The sequence below is a fragment of the Monoraphidium neglectum genome (genome assembly GCF_000611645.1).
Source record: "Monoraphidium neglectum strain SAG 48.87 unplaced genomic scaffold scaffold00266, whole genome shotgun sequence".
NCBI lineage: Eukaryota > Viridiplantae > Chlorophyta > Chlorophyceae > Sphaeropleales > Selenastraceae > Monoraphidium > Monoraphidium neglectum.
In genome coordinates, this window is record NW_014013362.1 from 1 (window position 1) to 17,096 (window position 17,096).

A 17,096-nucleotide genomic window follows, 5' to 3' on the forward strand; every position below is an offset into this window, starting at 1 on the left:
CCTCACTCCTTGTTCTTGGCGATGAAGCCCGTGGCAATGACAATGCGGTGGCTGCCGTGCTTCTTGAACCAGGCGTCCAGCTTGGCGTTGGACGCGTCCTCGTCCAGGTCGACGCTGGTGCCGTCGCTGGTGGGGGACACCACCAGCACGTCGCGCGTGTCCATGAACACAGCGTCAGCACCCTGCAAACGCGCGTTGGCAAATGAGGGCGCGCGAATGACACATGCGATGGGGCGAGAGGGTCAGTGTGTGCTTGTGTGTGCAGACAGCTGCAGCTGCAGTGGCGGGCCGGGAGGCAGCCTGCCGGGGTGCTGGTGCCGTGATTCCCAAACTCCGCGTTCTACGCGGTGCATGCGGCCGGCCGAGCCCAGCCCACACGCCCAGGTCTCGGGCTACAGTTGGGCCCGCCACTGAATCAGCAAGTGTGCCCGTGCCACCAGCGGTGGCGGCAGCTTTTACCTGCCATGGACCAACCCACCCCTCCCTTGCCAGCCCCACACCCCACGCAGCAGCTGGCTGTCCCACGCCACCGCTGCCAGCTGCCGCGTACGCGGCTGCGACCCGGCAACAAGAGGCGAGCCCCCCAGCCGCCTGCCGCCGGCCGACCCGGGCCAGCCCCGCGCACACCCGCGGCCCGCACCATTTGCTGGCAGGCGAGCGCCATGAGCTGCGCCGACCAGAGCTCCCCGTGGCCCACCACAAAATCAACAAACGCCTCCGTCTGGGTCCCGGCTGGGAGGCGGACAGGGCAGCAGGGGAGGGGCACGGCAGCAGGCCGGTCAGCAGGGTCTGAAGCGATCTCCGCAGCTCTGACGCGCTGCTGCTGCTGCTGCTGCTGCTGCTGGCTCTGACGCCGCCGCTGCTGCTGCTGCGGCGGCGGCGGCGGCGGCGTGGCCTGTGGCCGCCAGCACGCTGCGTCGCGGTCATTCGATGCCAGGGGCACCTGCAGTGTGGATGCGCCGCCGCCCGCGACGCAGGCCGCGGCCCCATGCATCGGCTGGTCCACCTGCCCCAAAGCCTCAGGCAGCCGAGCCCGGCCGGCCGTGCTCCCTTCCTCCTTTTTCCCTGCCTCCACTGCCCCCGCGTTAATCGAGCACACTACGGTACACTCAGGGTCAGGGCCCCCTCCCCCAACCAACCGCGTACCTATGCATATGGCCTGCAGCATGGCCTTGAGGTTCCCAATGTCCTCCAGCAGCCGCGCGATGAAGCTGCTCAGCGCAGGCCCCTCCCCCAGCAGCGCCTTTGCCGCCGACACGTGCTTCTCCTGCAGCGACGCCAGGTCGACCAGGAACGCCGCGTCCTGCTTGGCGGCGCGGCTGACCATGTTGAGGATCAGGTCTGTGACCTTGATGGGGGACTCCTTGGTGGAGCCCATGGCGGACAAGACCACGACCTTGCCCTCTGCGGGGTCGTCGATGATCAGGCGCGCCGCGCCGTTGACGCGCTCCGCCGATGCCATGCAGGTGCCGCCGAACTTGTGGACGACCCACTGCGCGCCGCGGGGGCAGCCGTCGGCGGGGGCCGCGCGGGCGCCCTCGGCGAGGACGGCACGGACGGGCGCGGCGAGGGTGCGGCGGCCGGTGGGGCGGGGCGCGGCGCTGCGGGGTGCGCGGGAGCCCGCGGGCGCGCAGCGGGCGCCGTCAGATACATGTTGAATAGCTTGATTACTCTGGATCTCCATAGGCCTGGAGCGAACATATGCCTCAGGAAACGAAACCAACCCGCAGGTCTTCGAGGGCTGGCGGATCCCGCCTCAGCAGCGGGCCTAGAAGCCGTAGCTTTGCATGACATGATCACGAATACAATTGCACCCACCTGCGCCTCGTCTGGAGGGCCCGCGCGGGCGCAGTCACACTGCTGCTGTGCTGCACCGTGCTGCTGCCGCAGCGCCCGACCAGACGACCGCAATGCACATGAGCTGCCGACTGATGACGAACGCCATTGGCACCCTCGAGGGTGCCAGCCCTGCTGGTTGGCAGCATGGTCGCGGACGTGATCTGCTAGAGTGCACGACCCCGGCCTGTTTGCGGCAAAGGCCTCCTGGTTAAAAGAAGGTGTCCCTGACACCAATGTGCCTGAGCAATGTGCATAGCGCAGCCGCTGCGGAGCAGCGCGAAGCTGTTTGGCAGCTGGTCGTCCCGAGCGGTCAGCAGGCACGGCTGACCACACAGGCGGATGTCTGCCAGCAGGGGCTGAAGTCACCCTCTCAGCTTTGAGGCAATCATTTTTGGGTCCTAAAACCCTCAAGTGCTGGGGTCAGGGATGCTACACCACAACTTCAGAAAAAGCCCAGCGCAAACAGGCAGTTGTCCACGTTGCCCCGATTTCCTGCAGCTGCAAGCTGCGGAGATGTTGGTACTGGCCACTTTGTTGCCATGAGAAAACAGGACTCAAGGGGACATGCTCAGCAACCTCCTTACATGCCTGAGGTTTGTGTACGACACTCAGAATTAAGGGCCTGGTACACCACATGAAATGTTGGGGAGGCACACCGCCTCATCTGGCCGGCCACCTGCGTGCCGCTCCCTGCTCCCTTCCATCATAGCAGCGCGCTGACTGCATGCTCCAATCAACAGCCAGTCAACAGCCAGAGCATTGGCACCTGCATGAGTTGTGCTGCCAGCCGATCCACCCCGGACTGTGGCAGTGCTGTTGTCCCCGTCCAGACACGGCAGGTTTACACAGCTAGCCACAGGCATCTAGAGTCACCACACACCGGTTGAATGTACCCTGGTAACACGTCTGCACAGCCCACATGATTCAGTAGCTGCCTGTCAGCGGCAGTCAACGACAGGTCAAACGCCAGATTAACGCACGGTCAACGCAGGGCCGCAGCAGACGCAAGCGACCATCACCGCACCGGGGAGAGCCCTGGAGACCGCGCGGCGAGCTTTAGCCTGGCGGCCGCGGTGTCACTAGCCAGCAGTCGCTTGCGCAGTTTCGAGACAAAGGCATCAAAATCGCTCAGGCGCTCGTCCTGCATGGGGAGGGCGGAAAGGAGAAGCGGCTCGGACGAGTTTATTCAGGGGCAGCAGTGAGCGCAGCGCATCCATGAAACACAGTGTTCCTGTACAGTGTGCTTTCATTCTACAAACCAAGCCCTGGGGCTGACAATCAGAGCGCCGAGCAGTCACCTGGCCGACGCTGTCGCCCTCAAACACCCCCACGCATAACCATTGGGATGCGCCAGGCTCACCCATGCAGTGCCTGGCCGGCCGCCGCCGAGCGCGTGCCTTTCAGCCGGCGGCGGCGCCAGCAGCGAGCTCAGGTACGACACACTCGGGGGCGGCCCCTTGTCCCCGAGCGCGGCAGCTGCCAGGCAGCTGCCCACGTGCTCGGCAAGTGTGGCGATGTCCCGCCGCTGCGCCTCCAGGGCCTCCTCCAGGGCGCCCACCTGGCGGCCGCTGGCGGCGGCAGACAGCTCCGCCCGCGCCGACGCCTGCGAGGCAGCCGCGCGCGCGTCGGCGGCCTCGCCGCGGCACTGCTGCAGCGCCGCGTCGGAGGCGGACGCCGCGTCTGCCAGCTGCTGCAGCTCCTGCAGAGGCGGTCCGACAGCAAGACAAACGCAGGGACGAGTCGAGCAGAAGGGTGGCCCGTTGGGAGCGGCGGGGAACACGCGGCGACCCTGTCATCCAGCCCCCTGCCCAGCTGCAAGTCCGGGGGGCCCGCCGGCAGCCCAGGCGCGCCCCCAGCCGGCCCGCACCTCAGCGCGCCGCTCCATGCGCGCCAGGTGGCGCTTGAGCCGCCGCCCCTCTGCCTTCAAAGCGTCGACCGCCGCCGACGCGCCCTCCCACTGCTGCTGCAGCGCATCAAACTGCAACCGCGCCTGTGCGAGCGTTGGCGGGGGCCCAGACAAGCGCGCCAGAAACCAGGCATCAGGAGGGGCGCATGGACCCTTCCGCTTCAAACCTTTCAGGTCCAATTCCAACTGCATCGCCTGCATCGCTGGGCGACCTGCATCGCTGCGCCTCATGCATCGATGCACGGGCGCAGGCCCAGAGGCTGCGGCGCATCAACCTTGGTGATGCACGCCCCATTCGGCCGCACCTGCTCCTGCTGCGCCGCGCACGACGCCACCACGTGCTTGAGCTTGCCCGTGACCGCCAGCATCTCCCCGCGCGCCCACCCCTCCAGCTGCCGCAGCCCCGCGGCGCTTGCGGCAGCCAGGTCGGCGCGCGCGCCGCCGGCCTCTGCACGCGCCTCGCGCGCCACGGACTGGGGGACGCCGCGCGAGGGGGTGGCAGCAACGAGCATCCTGAGCCGTGACAGGTTACAAGCTGCAGTGCGCTGCGCCGCCACAGACTTGAAACGCCCCGTGCATGCGGCCCCTTACACCCCAGCCTCTGCACCAAGGTGCAGGTGCCGTCCCAGGGACCCTGCGTGCAATTCCTTGACCAATTTCTCCGTTCTCCTCGCAGGAATGCCCCACCTGCAACGCGTCGTCCACCGCCGCTCTGTGCGCCGCCAGCTGCTGCTCCAGCCGCCGCCGCAGCTCCTCCGCTTCCCGCGCTGCGCCCTCCCGCGCCTCCGCCAGCCCCGCCCGCAGCGCGTCCGTGTCCGCCCGCAGCGCCGCGGCCGCCGCGGCCGCCTCGTCCGACCGCTGCTGCGCGGCCGCCGCGGCGCGCGCGGCGTCGGCGGCGGCGGCCTGCTGCGCGCGGTTGAGGGTGGCCACCTGGCGCACCAGCGACTCGACGGCGGCGCGCGCCATGTCCAGCTCGCGCGGCACGTCTCGCTCCTTGGGAGGGCGGGCAGATGTAGGGGCGACATGACACGTGAGCATGTGCGCGCGAGCGCTGGCTCTGTGGAAAGGGGACGGAGAAGCAACCGTCGACGGCCCGATCTTGTGTGCTCCGCGGGATGTGCATGGGGGTACATACCCAAGCGTTGGGTCGCCCCTGTGTGGGCTCGAGGAGCGCCTCTCCATGGCCCATGGCCCCAGGACGCCCCAACATGTGCAGAGGCGCGTGGTGCGCGCCTTCAACGGCTGCGGCCACTGCCAACCAACACAGGGGCCGCCCTGACGAGCCCCTCCCCTTTCCCCCAACCTTGAGCTGCCACAACGGCGCTAGCTCCCCAGCAGTCCGGTTCTCCCAGTCCGCCAGTCGCTGTGTCAGCGCCGCGATGCGCATGTCCTGGCACGCGCGTGGGCGCGTTGGCATGGGGTAGCTATGTAGGGACTGGTGGCCCGCCTGCTCAGAAGCTGCCCGCCGGAAGCGGGCGTGCAGCTGGCCGGCGCACGCCACAGTAGATGCTGCGCTCTTGTATCACCTGCTCACGCCTGTGCTCTTCTTGCTCCTGAACCAGTGACAGGATCGCGTCGAGGCGCGTCAGCTGAGGGCTTGCCATCACGCAGCTGCGCCCACACGGGCTCCACCCCCGCCCGCCGCTGCTGCGGTTGCCGCTCCCAGTGGAACGCCCACTGCCGGTCGCGGGCCGTGTTCGGTTCGAGCGTGCTACGAGTCCGGGGTCCCCTGCGACAAACCCAGCCCTTCGCCTCGCGCCGCACAGCTTAAGATAAGCTGCAACTTGTGCCGCGGCGCTGCTGCTTTACATGCGCTTGTGACTTCAGCTCAGCAAGGAACCTTCAACACAACAGACATAGTCAGGTGTTGCGCTTGAGGATTCTTTGTGCGCAGTAGAAATTTTAGACTTGCGAGGTCAACAATCGCCGATGTGATCTACAACTGCGTGGAACTCATGCAAATGCGACAAAAGTTGGGTTCAAAATCGCATGTAGGGGGAGCGCTCCAGGATTGGCTGCTGGTGCGCGCAAAGAGTTTACATCAGGCAGGCTGACACCAGGTAGCTGTGCTGACATCAGGTGGATGCGCGGCGTTGCGCAGCATGGAGGTCAGTACAACCACCCAGGTCTGCGCAGCCTGAGTTGGCAGCTTCTGCAAGGAAAGATATGTCGAGCTGCTGGTGACACTGCCGCTTACATACTGAACCCCACCCCTCCGCGCCCTCCGAAGCGAAGCCCCTTCCCCATCCACCCTCAGCCTTCAGGCGGCGATCGTCAGCCCGCTCCACATCACCCACCACAAGCACCCCGCCACCTCCTCCTCCGCGTACTGGCCAACAGTCCAAGCATGGCTCAACATGCTGCTTGTAACATCAGTGTAAGCAACTCCCGGTGTGGGCATATGGACACGGTTGTACCATCATATGCATTTCATGAGGAATACACATCAGCATGTCAAGCAGCACTTAATGGCAGACAGCTTCGCAGATAGACATTGCATTGCAGAGGACGGGCAAAGTTGCAGCACACTTAATTCAAAGTTGGGGCCATTTGCATGCATAACCCGTTCATGAGGCGTGTGTCAAAACTTGCACTTGCCCCGCTGCACGTTGTGGATGGGTTGCATGCCACGTGCTGCCAAGGCCATATTGCCAGGCGCCGGTCACAGAGCCAGCGCCAGCGCGCCCGCGGCGAGGAGGCTGAGCGCCACGCCCGACGCCTTGCCGGCGCTGCTCTTGGGCGACGCGGCGGGGGCGGCGGCCGGCGCACCAGCGGGGCCCGCGGCGGGGGCGGCGGCGGCGGAGGGACCAGCGTCCGGCGCGGCGCCGCCGGCAGGGCCGGGGGTCACAGCGGAGCCGAGGCCGTCGGTGTTAGGCACGTAGGCATCTGCGATAGGGGGGAAGGGGTGTCACATGAGTGCAGCCCGGCAGACAGATGCTGCTGAAAACCAGTCAATTGCGGCCACTGAGCTGCCGGAGGATCGCACGTCCACGTATTACCTGCGAACCGTCCCTGCAGCATTGAATGCATGCGCGCAACTCGACTCGTTCACACGGACAGCGCAGCCTTGATTGTGCGGAGGGGGGGGGCATGCCCACAGCCGTCCGCAGCAGCTGCGGGGACGCGCACCCAGGGCGCCGTCGGTGGCGATGCCCAGGGACGCCAGATCATCACCCTCTGCAGTGGCGTTGGCGTCAGCAGCCTTGGGCGCGGCGGCGGCGGTGGCCGCGGCGGCGCCGGCGGCCGCGCCCGCGGCGGCAGGGGCAGCGGCGGCTGACTTGGCGGCGGGCGCCGCGGACGCAGCGGGCTTGACCTGGAGGGCGATTTTTGGCACAAATGCTCAGAAGCTGCCGTGAGCCCTCACGCCGTGAGCCCTCACGCCCCCAACTGCGACTCAGGTGTTTAACATGTAGCCAGGTGGTGAGGGCACGCTCCAATGCACGCGCCAGCAGATCTCCATGCGGTCGGCAGTAGCAAGTGAGGCCCCTCCTTGGCGACACCACGAGTCCCGCACCTCGGTGGCAGCCGTGGCAGGCTTCACAGCAGCTGCGGCGGTCGCAGGCTTCGCGGCGGGGGTGGCCTCGGGGGGGGCCGGCTTGGTGGCAGCGGCAGCCGTATCAGGCTTTGAGGCAGGGGTCGTGGCGGACACCGCCGGGTCGGCGGCGGCGGCCAGCGCCACGGCGGCCACTGCGTGCAGGGCAATGATGGCAAGCCATGAGCTAATCAAAAATCCAATATTATCCAGCTGACGCTGATTGCTGCATGGACCACAAGCATGGACGCGGCCTGGAACAGCCCAGATGGGTGCTGCTGCCGGGGTGACGTGGCTGGGACCCCAGCCGCCGCAGCCATGTGAGCTAGAGCGGGCGGGTTTGGGTTGAGGTCCGGGCAGTGGTAAAGGAACACCGAATTCCGGAATGCACGCGACATTGTACACATCGGCCATGGACCAGATCTGCCACAGTCAGAATGAACTCACCAAGCAGCAGCACGACGGCGGTCTTCATGGCTTCTCAGCAGTTTTTGAAATGACTGGATCAACAACGGTAGGGTACCGATTTGGCACGACGCGCGAGGCGCGCCTTCATATTTCGTGGCGTGAGGCGATGGGAAGTCACTTCGTAACCCGCACTCCCCTGTCGGCACCACGGCCAGCCTTCTGCATTGAACGTCCCATATAGATACCCCAAAGTACTGCACGTTGTCGGCAGGAGCTGACCACCGGCTGGGGTTGCCCACGCAATGACAAGAGGGTCAACGCCACAGCCCAAAGGGCGGTTCCCTCACGCGCGCATGCAGCAGCCCTGCACATGACGACTCCATCTACCTTCAACACCGAGAATCAAGCCACACTGGGCCGTTCAGGACCACTTTGCCCGCATCCAACCGGTCAATGGCGCACTGACCTTGTCCTGCTCAGAGTGCGCAGGGAGTGGGTTTGAATTGCAGCCTGCACCAGCTGCATGCTCAACAGTCAGGCATCTTGTCCAGGGACACACCAGGGCAAAGAACTGCAGGGCTGGCAACTGCCAAACGTGGTGGTCGCACTGGTTTCTAGCACAACTTTGGTGGGTGGCCTCACACAAGGATCAGCCACGCACCCATGGGCCATCATTGAGTTGGGCAAATTGAGTATTGATCGTACGAGGGCTGACATCGATAAATTATTGTGATATCTCTTTGTCTCAAGTCACCCTTACATCAACTTGTCTGCATAGAGATATAATAAGTTGTTGCAAAAAACCAGACGCCCCCTTCTCAGAACCCTGGCGGTTGTGATTACCGTCTTCCCCCGCTACAGCGAACCCCGCCATAGCAAAAACCCTGCCTTCAGCGAACGCCGCCGCTACCCCCAAAACCAGCAGCTGCCCAATTTCGCTTTTCGCGATAGCGAACAAGCCGGCTATAGCGAACGTGCCGCCGACCCCCGATGAGTTCACTGTAGCGGGGGAAGACTGTAGCTGACTGGCCCCCGGTCTCACCATCCAGCAAGTTGTGCTGGCGCACTGCCACAAGCGCCAGCCGAGCCGTGCTGGCTGCCAATGAGACACATACTGCGGCAAACTGCTTGCGCCATGATGCACTCCTCAACGTCACTGCTGCTGTTGCATGCACCAATCAAATGCAGACAATGGCTTCCAGCCCCCTGTTCGGCAGTGCACCATGCACAGATAAACAACACAAAATATTCCCCATTAGTCCCCACATGTCCCGGCCTGGCCTGCCGATCTATTGGTCACGTAGTACAGCATCGTAAGAGCGCAGGAACGGGCCTGTCACAGGCGTGGGAGGCTGAACAAAAGCCATCTGCCCATGGGAGATCGCTGATCATTCAAGCTGCTTTCACTTCCGATGTGGTCATGTGTGATTAGTTGCAACCTGCCATTCGTAAAGTGCTGCTTCTCTACTGAGGGATGCCAGATGTGGAGAACCAAAATGGCGTGTTACCCGAGGTACAGCGACCTGCACATGGCATTGGCATGCAAACATAACAATCACCTTTGTGGTGCATGCAGTGCACTTGGAACTTCGTGGCACATACAGCATTCATAATAATCATTGTAGTGCTTGCGGCGCACTGTCAGACTGCTTGGCACATACTTGGATCAGGCAGTTGTAGCAGATGGCCATGCATGCAGGTTGACAACAGGCATGTAATGGGTTGACAACCAGAGCCTTGAGCGCAGCAGAGCGCTGAACAAGGGTGCATGACGGAAGAGTTCAGCAGCCGTGCCACGTTTATCCATGCATCCCCACATGCGCGCAGCATCATACCATTGGGCATTGTCATAAATGAGTGGGCAACTTGAGGTCAAAAGCCGCCGTGTTGGTAGTGAGCATGAGGCCCCCAACTAGCATCAAAGGAGCCCGTGTTCAGAGCGACCGTCGATACCCATGACCCACTGCCAGGCGCGCACAGAACCAGCCATCAGCGCGGCAGGCGTGGATAATCTAGCAGGGGCCCTTGGCCTGCCCAGCCTTGCAGCGGGTGTTCTGCAGAAGCGCAAAGTCATCCTTGCCCTTGGTCTCCTGGCAGGCCTGGAACGCATCCCACGCATCGGAGGTGTCGACCTTCTGAACCACTGAGCACGCGCAGCCGTTGCGGTTAGGGACGTACTGCGGGTGTGAGGGATATGGGATGAGCAGCGTAGAGCGCGGATGAGGGGGAGGGTGTGGGTGACAGCGTGATGACAGTGGGAGACGAAATACATGCAGTGCAACCCCAGCGCAACACGTCCTTGCTTGATTGGCTCTGGCCAGTTCCCGCAGGGGCCCAGCACCATATTCTGTGAAGGGCAGTGAGGTATGCCCCCTCACCTTGCCAACAGCGCGGATGACACCCTTGCCACAGATAGCGAACATCTTGCGCTTGATGCCCTCAGTCTTCGTGCAGTCCACAGTCTGTGGGTATGCAATTTGGATGGTGCTCATCTGGGTGGGAACATGTACTGGGCAGCTGGCATCAAAAAGATCAATGACATGCCTGCAGGTGGAGTTGCAGACGGCTGGCCCTGGCCAGCTGCTCTGTATTACAGCACGGAAATGACCGGCTAGACTGCACGGCAACCAAGTTGTGGGATGTTGTCGTGCCCCAGCTGGTGAGGTCAGTGGAGTGACAGCGGCTGCCAGGTTACAGCTGCACACAGCCGAGACCCCACACTGGCGAGCCCTACACACGGGCCCAATCTGCTCGCTCACATAGGCGCTGGTGCGGCAGAACCCGATCTTCGGGGCCGGCTTAGGCTGCATCAGCTGGCGGTCTGCAGGTGAGGGTGCGACAGCGGTGTGTGAGGGGGGGGGGTGAGGAGGGGTGCCGTAGCCGCCACCGGACGCACTCAATGGCCGATCACGGATCATGGCGTGTGCCTGCTAGCAGTTGGACAGTAGTGCAGCAGGCAAACACCAACCCAGGTGCCTTGCGAACAGAGCTCAACCCAAAAGCGTAACCAGCCGCCGCCACATGGGTGCCACAACCGCGGGTCCGCCCCAATGGGTGCCCGCCGGTGCACGCAGGTGCAAAGCTCACTGGCAGCAGCCTCCGCAATGCAGGAGATGGCCAGGAGGGCCACGAGGGCCACGGCGGCAGTTGAGGCCTTCATTGCTACGAAAGGGTTCGGACGGTGTCTTGGGTGCGGCCGCAGTTGACTGTGTCAATGCAGGTTGATCGTCTGGTGGGACTTAACTATCCTGTCGTTACGGGCTGCAAGTCTGAATAAGGGGTGCACGTCGGAGAACGGGTCACCGCAACATCACGAGAGGCTCTCGCCGAGGCTTGGGGGCGAGTGAGAACACTCACCCAACGGGATCACCGCCGCCGATGTTGAATCAAGAGCCATTCACTCATATACAGTCACTAATACGACGCTTACACCGTCGGCGTGGGCCTTGCCAATCATTACGTACGTTGCAGTGCTGCAGGTTGACCTCGCCGCGGTGTAGGAAGTATGGTCGACCTGCCAGGTTTTCCTCGCGAGCGGGCGACCGTGACTGCCGACAAGAGCGGACTGTCGCGCAGTGGGAGTGCGCCCTTCCCTCATCCGGACGCTCGCGACACGCGGTTGTCACCCGTGGACGAATGGAGCGACCTGGTGGACAACTTCAAGAGGAGGACAAAAATGTGAGCCCGCCAGGGCAGCGGAGCCGCCGCCACGCTACACAGCGTGGAGTGCGGGCGGTGCACATGGCATCATGTGCAGTGGCTGCCTGCAAACCTTTGTATGTACTGTGTGGGCTGCCGTGCTGCCGCCAGCCCATGCGGCAATGCCGCATCGGATCGTGGCCGTGCGCTTTTGCTCCACACCCAGTGGCTGCGGTCCTCACTGGTGCATTGAAACCCTGACCACCTGACCGCCTGACCATCGCTGCGCTCGCTCGCCCCAGTGCCAAGGAGTCGGCTGGCAAACTATCCTGGTTTGACAAGCTGGCCATAGTCCTGCCGTTCCTGGGCTGGCTGCGAACCTACAAGATCAAGGAGTACCTGGTGGTACGCATCACTGCCTACTGGCCCCGAATGTGTCCTGCCGCTTGCCCACGGCTAGCCCCCACCCAGCTGCTTGTGGTCATCTGTGTTGGTTGTGTGCTCTCACTGTTCACTCTGCCCACCCTCTGTACGCGCCTCACGTTGCTGCCCCTGCCCCCGGGTGCATCCTCCTCTATACACCCCTGTGTGCAGTGGGATGTGCTGGCGGGTGTGACTGTGGGCTTCATGGTGGTGCCCCAGGGCATGAGCTACGCCATCCTCGCCGGTAAGACTGCGCAGCTACACCTCCCCTCACCCCTGTACCACAGCCGCGACACTGCTGCGTCGGTGTATAGAGCACAGAAATGCCTTGATCCGCCAACATGCGGCATCCCATGGGTCTCCTGGTTTCCAAGGTCCCCTGCTGGTGCCTGACCTGCCACTCCATTATGTGCCGTGTCTGCAGGTGTGCCCCCAGTGTATGGCCTGTACGGCGCGTTCGTGCCTGTCCTCGTCTACTCACTGTTCGGCTCCAGCAAGCAGCTCGGCACCGGCCCCGTGGCTGTCACGTCCCTGCTGATCGCAAACGGTAGGTACTGGCGAGGGTGCAGGTGGTTCATTTGCACAGGCACACAGGAGGGCTGGGTTCCTACAGCCCCAATGTCTTGCTGGGCAAGACATTGGGGCTGTAGGAACCCAGCCCTCCTGTGTGCCTGTGCAAATGAACTCTGAAGGCCAGCCCCCTAGCTGGAGTTCACCCACGCCTTACCCCCATCACACCCCTTGGGGCCACTCAACCCTTTGTATGAGCTCAGGTGTGCAGAACATGGTTGAGTACTCGTCCTGGCTGGACCCGTCAGTGCCTCCACTGAGCCCCCTGTGGGCCTCAATCCAGGAGACCTACAACACGAAGGTTGGTGACGCGGTACCCCTGTCGGTGTTTCCTCCCCTCCTGCCTGTTTGTGGTGCTGGTAGTTGTAAGAGGCACGCTGGTGTCTGCTGGCCACTGCTGGCCGAGGTTGTTGCTGAGTTGATGCGCCCCAAATCGGCTGCTTTTATTTTTGTTTTTGGCGCGGGTGGGGGTCAGGGGTGGGGATTGGGGAAGGTGTGGGGCTGGCATGCTTGCTCCGTCCCGCAACCAACGCCGAGCTGTGCGAGCACCAGCACCTCCACCTTTACTTCCTGCCACTTGTCGAAACGCCTCTAAACAGCACCCCCTGAATGCGCCGCGTAGGGGCGCGGGGTCACGTGAAAGTGCCCCCCCCTTGACCCCCGATGGTGGGGGGTGTGGCTCACCACACACACCCCTCTTAACCCGACGCGGCGCCGCTTGCAGCGTGGCTTTTAGCCGCGTGAGGCGTCAGCGTAGTCTCTCTCTCTCTCTCTCTCTCTCTAATGCGCCGCGTTCATTGCCATGACAGGTCATTCAGCTGGCGTTTGTGGTGTCCCTGATGTACACTGCCGTTGGCCTCCTGCGCATGGGCTGGCTGGTGAGGTGCCAAACACACTGGATCTGTACAGGGGCTCCCGGGGGTGGCCTGCTCCCTGCTCCACACCAATCCGCTACCAATGATGATCAATACCCACTGGATGCTCAAGCCTCTTTTATTCCGCAAACTGACACCCTTTTGCCTGGCCCTGGCGGTGCCCGCGCCTCTCTCAGATCCGCTTCCTGTCCCACGCGGTTATCACGGGCTTCACCAGTGGCGCCGCCTTCATCATCGCCAGCAGCCAGGTGGGTTTCAGTCCCAGAGTTGCACGCAGCCTGTTGCTGTGGCGACCATCCTGGCCGCAGTGGCATGAAGGTCGCAAACCCTTCAGACCCCGCACTGCAGCTCTTATGTAAATCCCCTGCGCACCCTGCCATCCGTCCCACCAGGTGAAGTACATCCTGGGGTACAGCGTCCCCCGCAAGGACACGCTCCAGGAGAACATCAAGGTGCTCTACGACAACCGCGCTGACTTTGTGTGGCAGGTGGGTTGTCGGCGGCTGCCATCGTCAACCCTAAAGCCCAGTGCAGGAACTGTCCGCCCTTGGTTACATACGCATGGTTCAGCGCCGCCACCGGTGTGCAGTTGTTTCGCTTGCACTTGCAACTGGATCTCTCCCTCTCGACCAATCGCTCCCCCCCTTCCTCTTGCAGGAGTTCACGATGGGCATTCTCATGATTGTTTGGCTGGTGGCCCTCCGCTTTATCGGCAAGTGGAAGCCGAAGCTCTTCCTGCTGGGTGCCCTGGGCCCCATCTCAGCCTGCATCATAGGTAAGCTGCGCCCTTCTGAACATCTGCACACGACGGAGCATGGGGCAGGCGGCATAGGTCTACCCTCTGCGCCCGGGCAGCCGCATTGTACACCGAACCGTGTGCCCTACTTTGATACTAGGGACCCCGTCACCTCACGACACACCCACCTCTCACCACGCCCTTGAAACTCCGCCCCCCTTCCGGAAAAACCAGGCATCATTGTGGTGGTGGGCGGCGGCAAGAATGTCAGTAAACTGATCAAGATTGTCGGCACCATCCCCGCTGGCATGCCACCATTCACCGCCAACAAGTGGCTGCCGATCGAGGACGCCCCCTCTCTGCTGCGCCTGGCTGGCCTGGTGATGGTTGTCGACCTGCTGGAGTCAACGTCCATCGCTAGGTGTGTGGCCACACTTTCATTGAGTCTGGGTGGACTGCCAGTAGCATTGCTAGTTTTGTGGCGCAGGGGGCCTGTAGAGCCAGTTGGCAGAGTGGCCAATAGCAGCTGAGCAGCAAAGTGGCTCGGCTCTTGTGGACGCTTCCCTGAGTCCCAACTGCGCTCGCCCCATTCCCGACTTGTCAATGGCTGGGCCCTCCTTGCTCTCAGCTTTTGACTCCAAATGTCTGCCCTCAGCCCCACACACCTGACCCCTCTCCCATGCCGCCACCACCCGCAGGGCCCTGGCCCGCAAGAACGGCTACCGCCTGCAGTACAACCGTGAGATCATCGGCCTTGGCCTGGCCAACTTTGCGGGTGCCATGTTCTCCTGCTACACCACCACCGGCTCTTTCTCGCGCTCGGCCGTCAACAACGCGAGCGGTGCCAAGACCCAGCTGGCAGGCTTCATTACGTCCATCGTGGTCATGTTTGTGCTGCTCTTCCTCACGCCAGGTGATTGGTGGCAGGGTTGCTTTTGGCCTGTCATGCCGGACAGCTTCAACCAGCCCTAGGCTGTGCTCCCCCGTCCCATGGGCTGAGTATATGTCATGTGCAGCCGGGTGCATGCCCTCTCGACCCAGGGCTGTGCTGCTGCACCTGCCGTTTGAACCCTAGCCACTAATCCTCGGATTTTCCCTCACCCCCGCAGTGTTCTCCAAGCTGCCCTACAACGTCATCGGCGCAATTATCATCGTGGGTGTTTGCCAGCTCATCGAGTTCGGCGTGGCCTACCACCTGTTCAAGACCCACGTGCGCGACTTCATCGTGTGGCTCGTCGCCTTCATCGGCACCGCCTTCCTCGGCGTGGAGCTGGGCCTGGGTATCTCCATCGGCCTCGCGCTGCTTATCGTGATCTTTGAGACAGCGTTCCCCCACATGGCCGTCCTCGGCCAAGTCAACAACTCGTCCGTCTACAGGTGCGCGGGCATGCGTATTGCTCTCGCATGCGTGTTTCTAGGTGTAAAACAGCCACCTGCCTTGGCTGTTATACACCCACCTGTCTTGGCTGTGCCTCGCTATGCCCAGCCGTAAGTCCCTGTGCCACCCCCTGCTGAACGCCCGATATCAGCTCAGGGCTGGTCAGAGCGCGCAACCCAGGCGGTTCGACACACCACAACCAGACTTGGACGTACCCTCCCTCTCTCTCGTCAAACCCTTATCTCGAAGGTCCATTGAGCAGTACGCCGACGCCAAGGTCGTCCCCGGCATCGTGATCGTGCGCCTGGACGCCCCCGTCTACTTTGCCAACGCTTCGTACTTCCAGGACAAGCTTGAGGACTACGAGGAGGAGGGCCTCGAGTGAGTGATCGACTCTCACGTAGAAATTTCACTGGAATTGCAAGGGGCAGCTGATCGCCGCGCTGCTCACAGCCGGCAGGAGATGGATGGTGGCATGACCATGGGCTTAGTGCGGCTCTGCTAGTGTGTTGAACCTTGCGCGTGGCGGGGCCATCCCCAACTGCTCCGCACCACGCCGCCGCAAGCTGCCTTGACAAACCTGCTGTGATGCGGCGGCGCCGCTGGCCCTCCTCCACCTGCCGCGGTGGCAAAGAGCCTTTCAGCCGCACCTGCTGACCCTCTTTTCCCTGTGCATGCTGGCCCGCTCCCCGTTGATGCTGCCAGGGTGGCCAAGGCAAATGGCCTGGAGAAGCTGAACTATGTCATCCTGGAGCTGTCCCCTGTCACCAAGATCGATGCGACCGGCGTGGCATTCCTGGAGGAGCAGCTGAGGGACTACAACAAGCGCGACATCCAGCTGGTGGGTTGTGATTTGGGGGGATTGTCTGGGGTCGGGTTTGCCCCACATCAAGAACATGGCGGAAGTGGTGAGGTCACTTTTGTCTTCCAAAGCCCTCCTGGGGGTGTGCCCGCCCCGCGCTGGTGTGCCACAAGAGGCTGCTTCCTAACAAGGCAATCTTTGCATGCCAGTGCAAGTCTGGCCGTGCCACACAAGATGTTCACTTGGTTTTTGAGCTAACCTAACACAGCATCTGTCGTGCTCCCTCAATAACAGGTCCTCTCCAACCCCAATGACGATGTGCTGCGCACGCTCCAGCGCGCCGGCTTCATCGCCAACCTTGGCCGCCAGTGGGTGTATGTGTGCGTCCAGGATGCGGTCACTGCCTGCGCCAAGCTGCAGTCCATGGAGGGCGGCGGCTCGGTGGAGCACGTTGAGCCTGTGCGCAAGTACTCCAGGACGCCCGCTGCCAGCGTCGCCAGCGATTCCCCCAAGGCTGCCAAGACTGTGGAGTAGAGATGAAGTGAAGCGCAGAGGCTGGTGTGGCCCCCCGGGTGCGACGAGTGGGCAGCGAGCCGCACGCCAGAGTGGGCAAGCCCCCCTAGGCTCCACCTGATCCCAGCGATGCACTCTATATTTTGGGTTGCTCGCTGATGGAGTACCCCAGCTGCCACCGGGGGATAAAGCTAGATCCAGGCCGTCTGCTGCCCCTGCTAAGCAGCATCACTCCTGGTCAAGGGTGTGGAGGCGCGTGTGCACCTTTTCACACAGCCCTTGCGGCCACAACTAGCAACTGATCTTTTGAACGACCTCTTTCTTTGTTCAAATGCCTGGGGTTGACTTGTCAAGATTGCGGCACGCACAGACACTGCGGCGTGCACCAGTCCAATCCCGGTGGAGTGCACATCCCAAGCCGCGCCTGGCCTTTGCAGCTCACGCGCTGTTGCATGTGTGTGTGCGCACATGACTG

At 62.8% G+C, this 17,096-nt stretch overlaps 5 protein-coding genes across 5 annotated transcripts; 1 reads left to right on the forward strand and 4 right to left on the reverse strand.

Moving 5' to 3' along the window:
- Positions 1-2: 2 nt before the first annotated feature.
- MNEG_2363 (bifunctional aspartokinase/homoserine dehydrogenase 1) lies at positions 3-1,684 on the reverse strand (the record flags this gene model as incomplete). The annotated part of the gene is made up of 3 exons (XM_014049152.1): positions 3-182; positions 641-732; positions 1,147-1,684. The coding sequence occupies 3 exons, from the start codon at positions 1,682-1,684 to the stop codon at positions 3-5; spliced, it is 810 nt and encodes a 269-aa protein (XP_013904606.1).
- A 1,170-nt stretch (positions 1,685-2,854) lies between these two features.
- On the reverse strand, positions 2,855-4,783 carry MNEG_2364 (hypothetical protein; the record flags this gene model as incomplete). The annotated part of the gene is made up of 5 exons (XM_014049153.1): positions 2,855-2,980; positions 3,200-3,538; positions 3,707-3,829; positions 4,051-4,218; positions 4,433-4,783. 5 exons carry the CDS (start codon positions 4,781-4,783, stop codon positions 2,855-2,857), a joined length of 1,107 nt encoding a protein of 368 aa, XP_013904607.1.
- A 1,624-nt stretch (positions 4,784-6,407) lies between these two features.
- MNEG_2365 (hypothetical protein) lies at positions 6,408-7,752 on the reverse strand (the record flags this gene model as incomplete). Its single annotated transcript, XM_014049154.1, has 4 exons — positions 6,408-6,631; positions 6,875-7,058; positions 7,260-7,432; positions 7,725-7,752. The coding sequence occupies 4 exons, from the start codon at positions 7,750-7,752 to the stop codon at positions 6,408-6,410; spliced, it is 609 nt and encodes a 202-aa protein (XP_013904608.1).
- Positions 7,753-9,697: 1,945 nt separating this feature from the next.
- Positions 9,698-10,845, reverse strand: MNEG_2366 (hypothetical protein; the record flags this gene model as incomplete). Its single annotated transcript, XM_014049155.1, has 4 exons — positions 9,698-9,862; positions 10,064-10,147; positions 10,445-10,506; positions 10,773-10,845. The coding sequence occupies 4 exons, from the start codon at positions 10,843-10,845 to the stop codon at positions 9,698-9,700; spliced, it is 384 nt and encodes a 127-aa protein (XP_013904609.1).
- A 345-nt stretch (positions 10,846-11,190) lies between these two features.
- Positions 11,191-16,642, forward strand: MNEG_2367 (sulfate transmembrane transporter; the record flags this gene model as incomplete). Its single annotated transcript, XM_014049156.1, has 15 exons — positions 11,191-11,363; positions 11,627-11,729; positions 11,919-11,991; positions 12,172-12,294; positions 12,521-12,618; positions 13,127-13,195; positions 13,369-13,440; positions 13,585-13,680; positions 13,850-13,967; positions 14,163-14,349; positions 14,627-14,841; positions 15,038-15,305; positions 15,556-15,687; positions 16,012-16,147; positions 16,403-16,642. The coding sequence occupies 15 exons, from the start codon at positions 11,191-11,193 to the stop codon at positions 16,640-16,642; spliced, it is 2,103 nt and encodes a 700-aa protein (XP_013904610.1).
- Between the last annotated feature and the right edge of the window lie 454 nt (positions 16,643-17,096).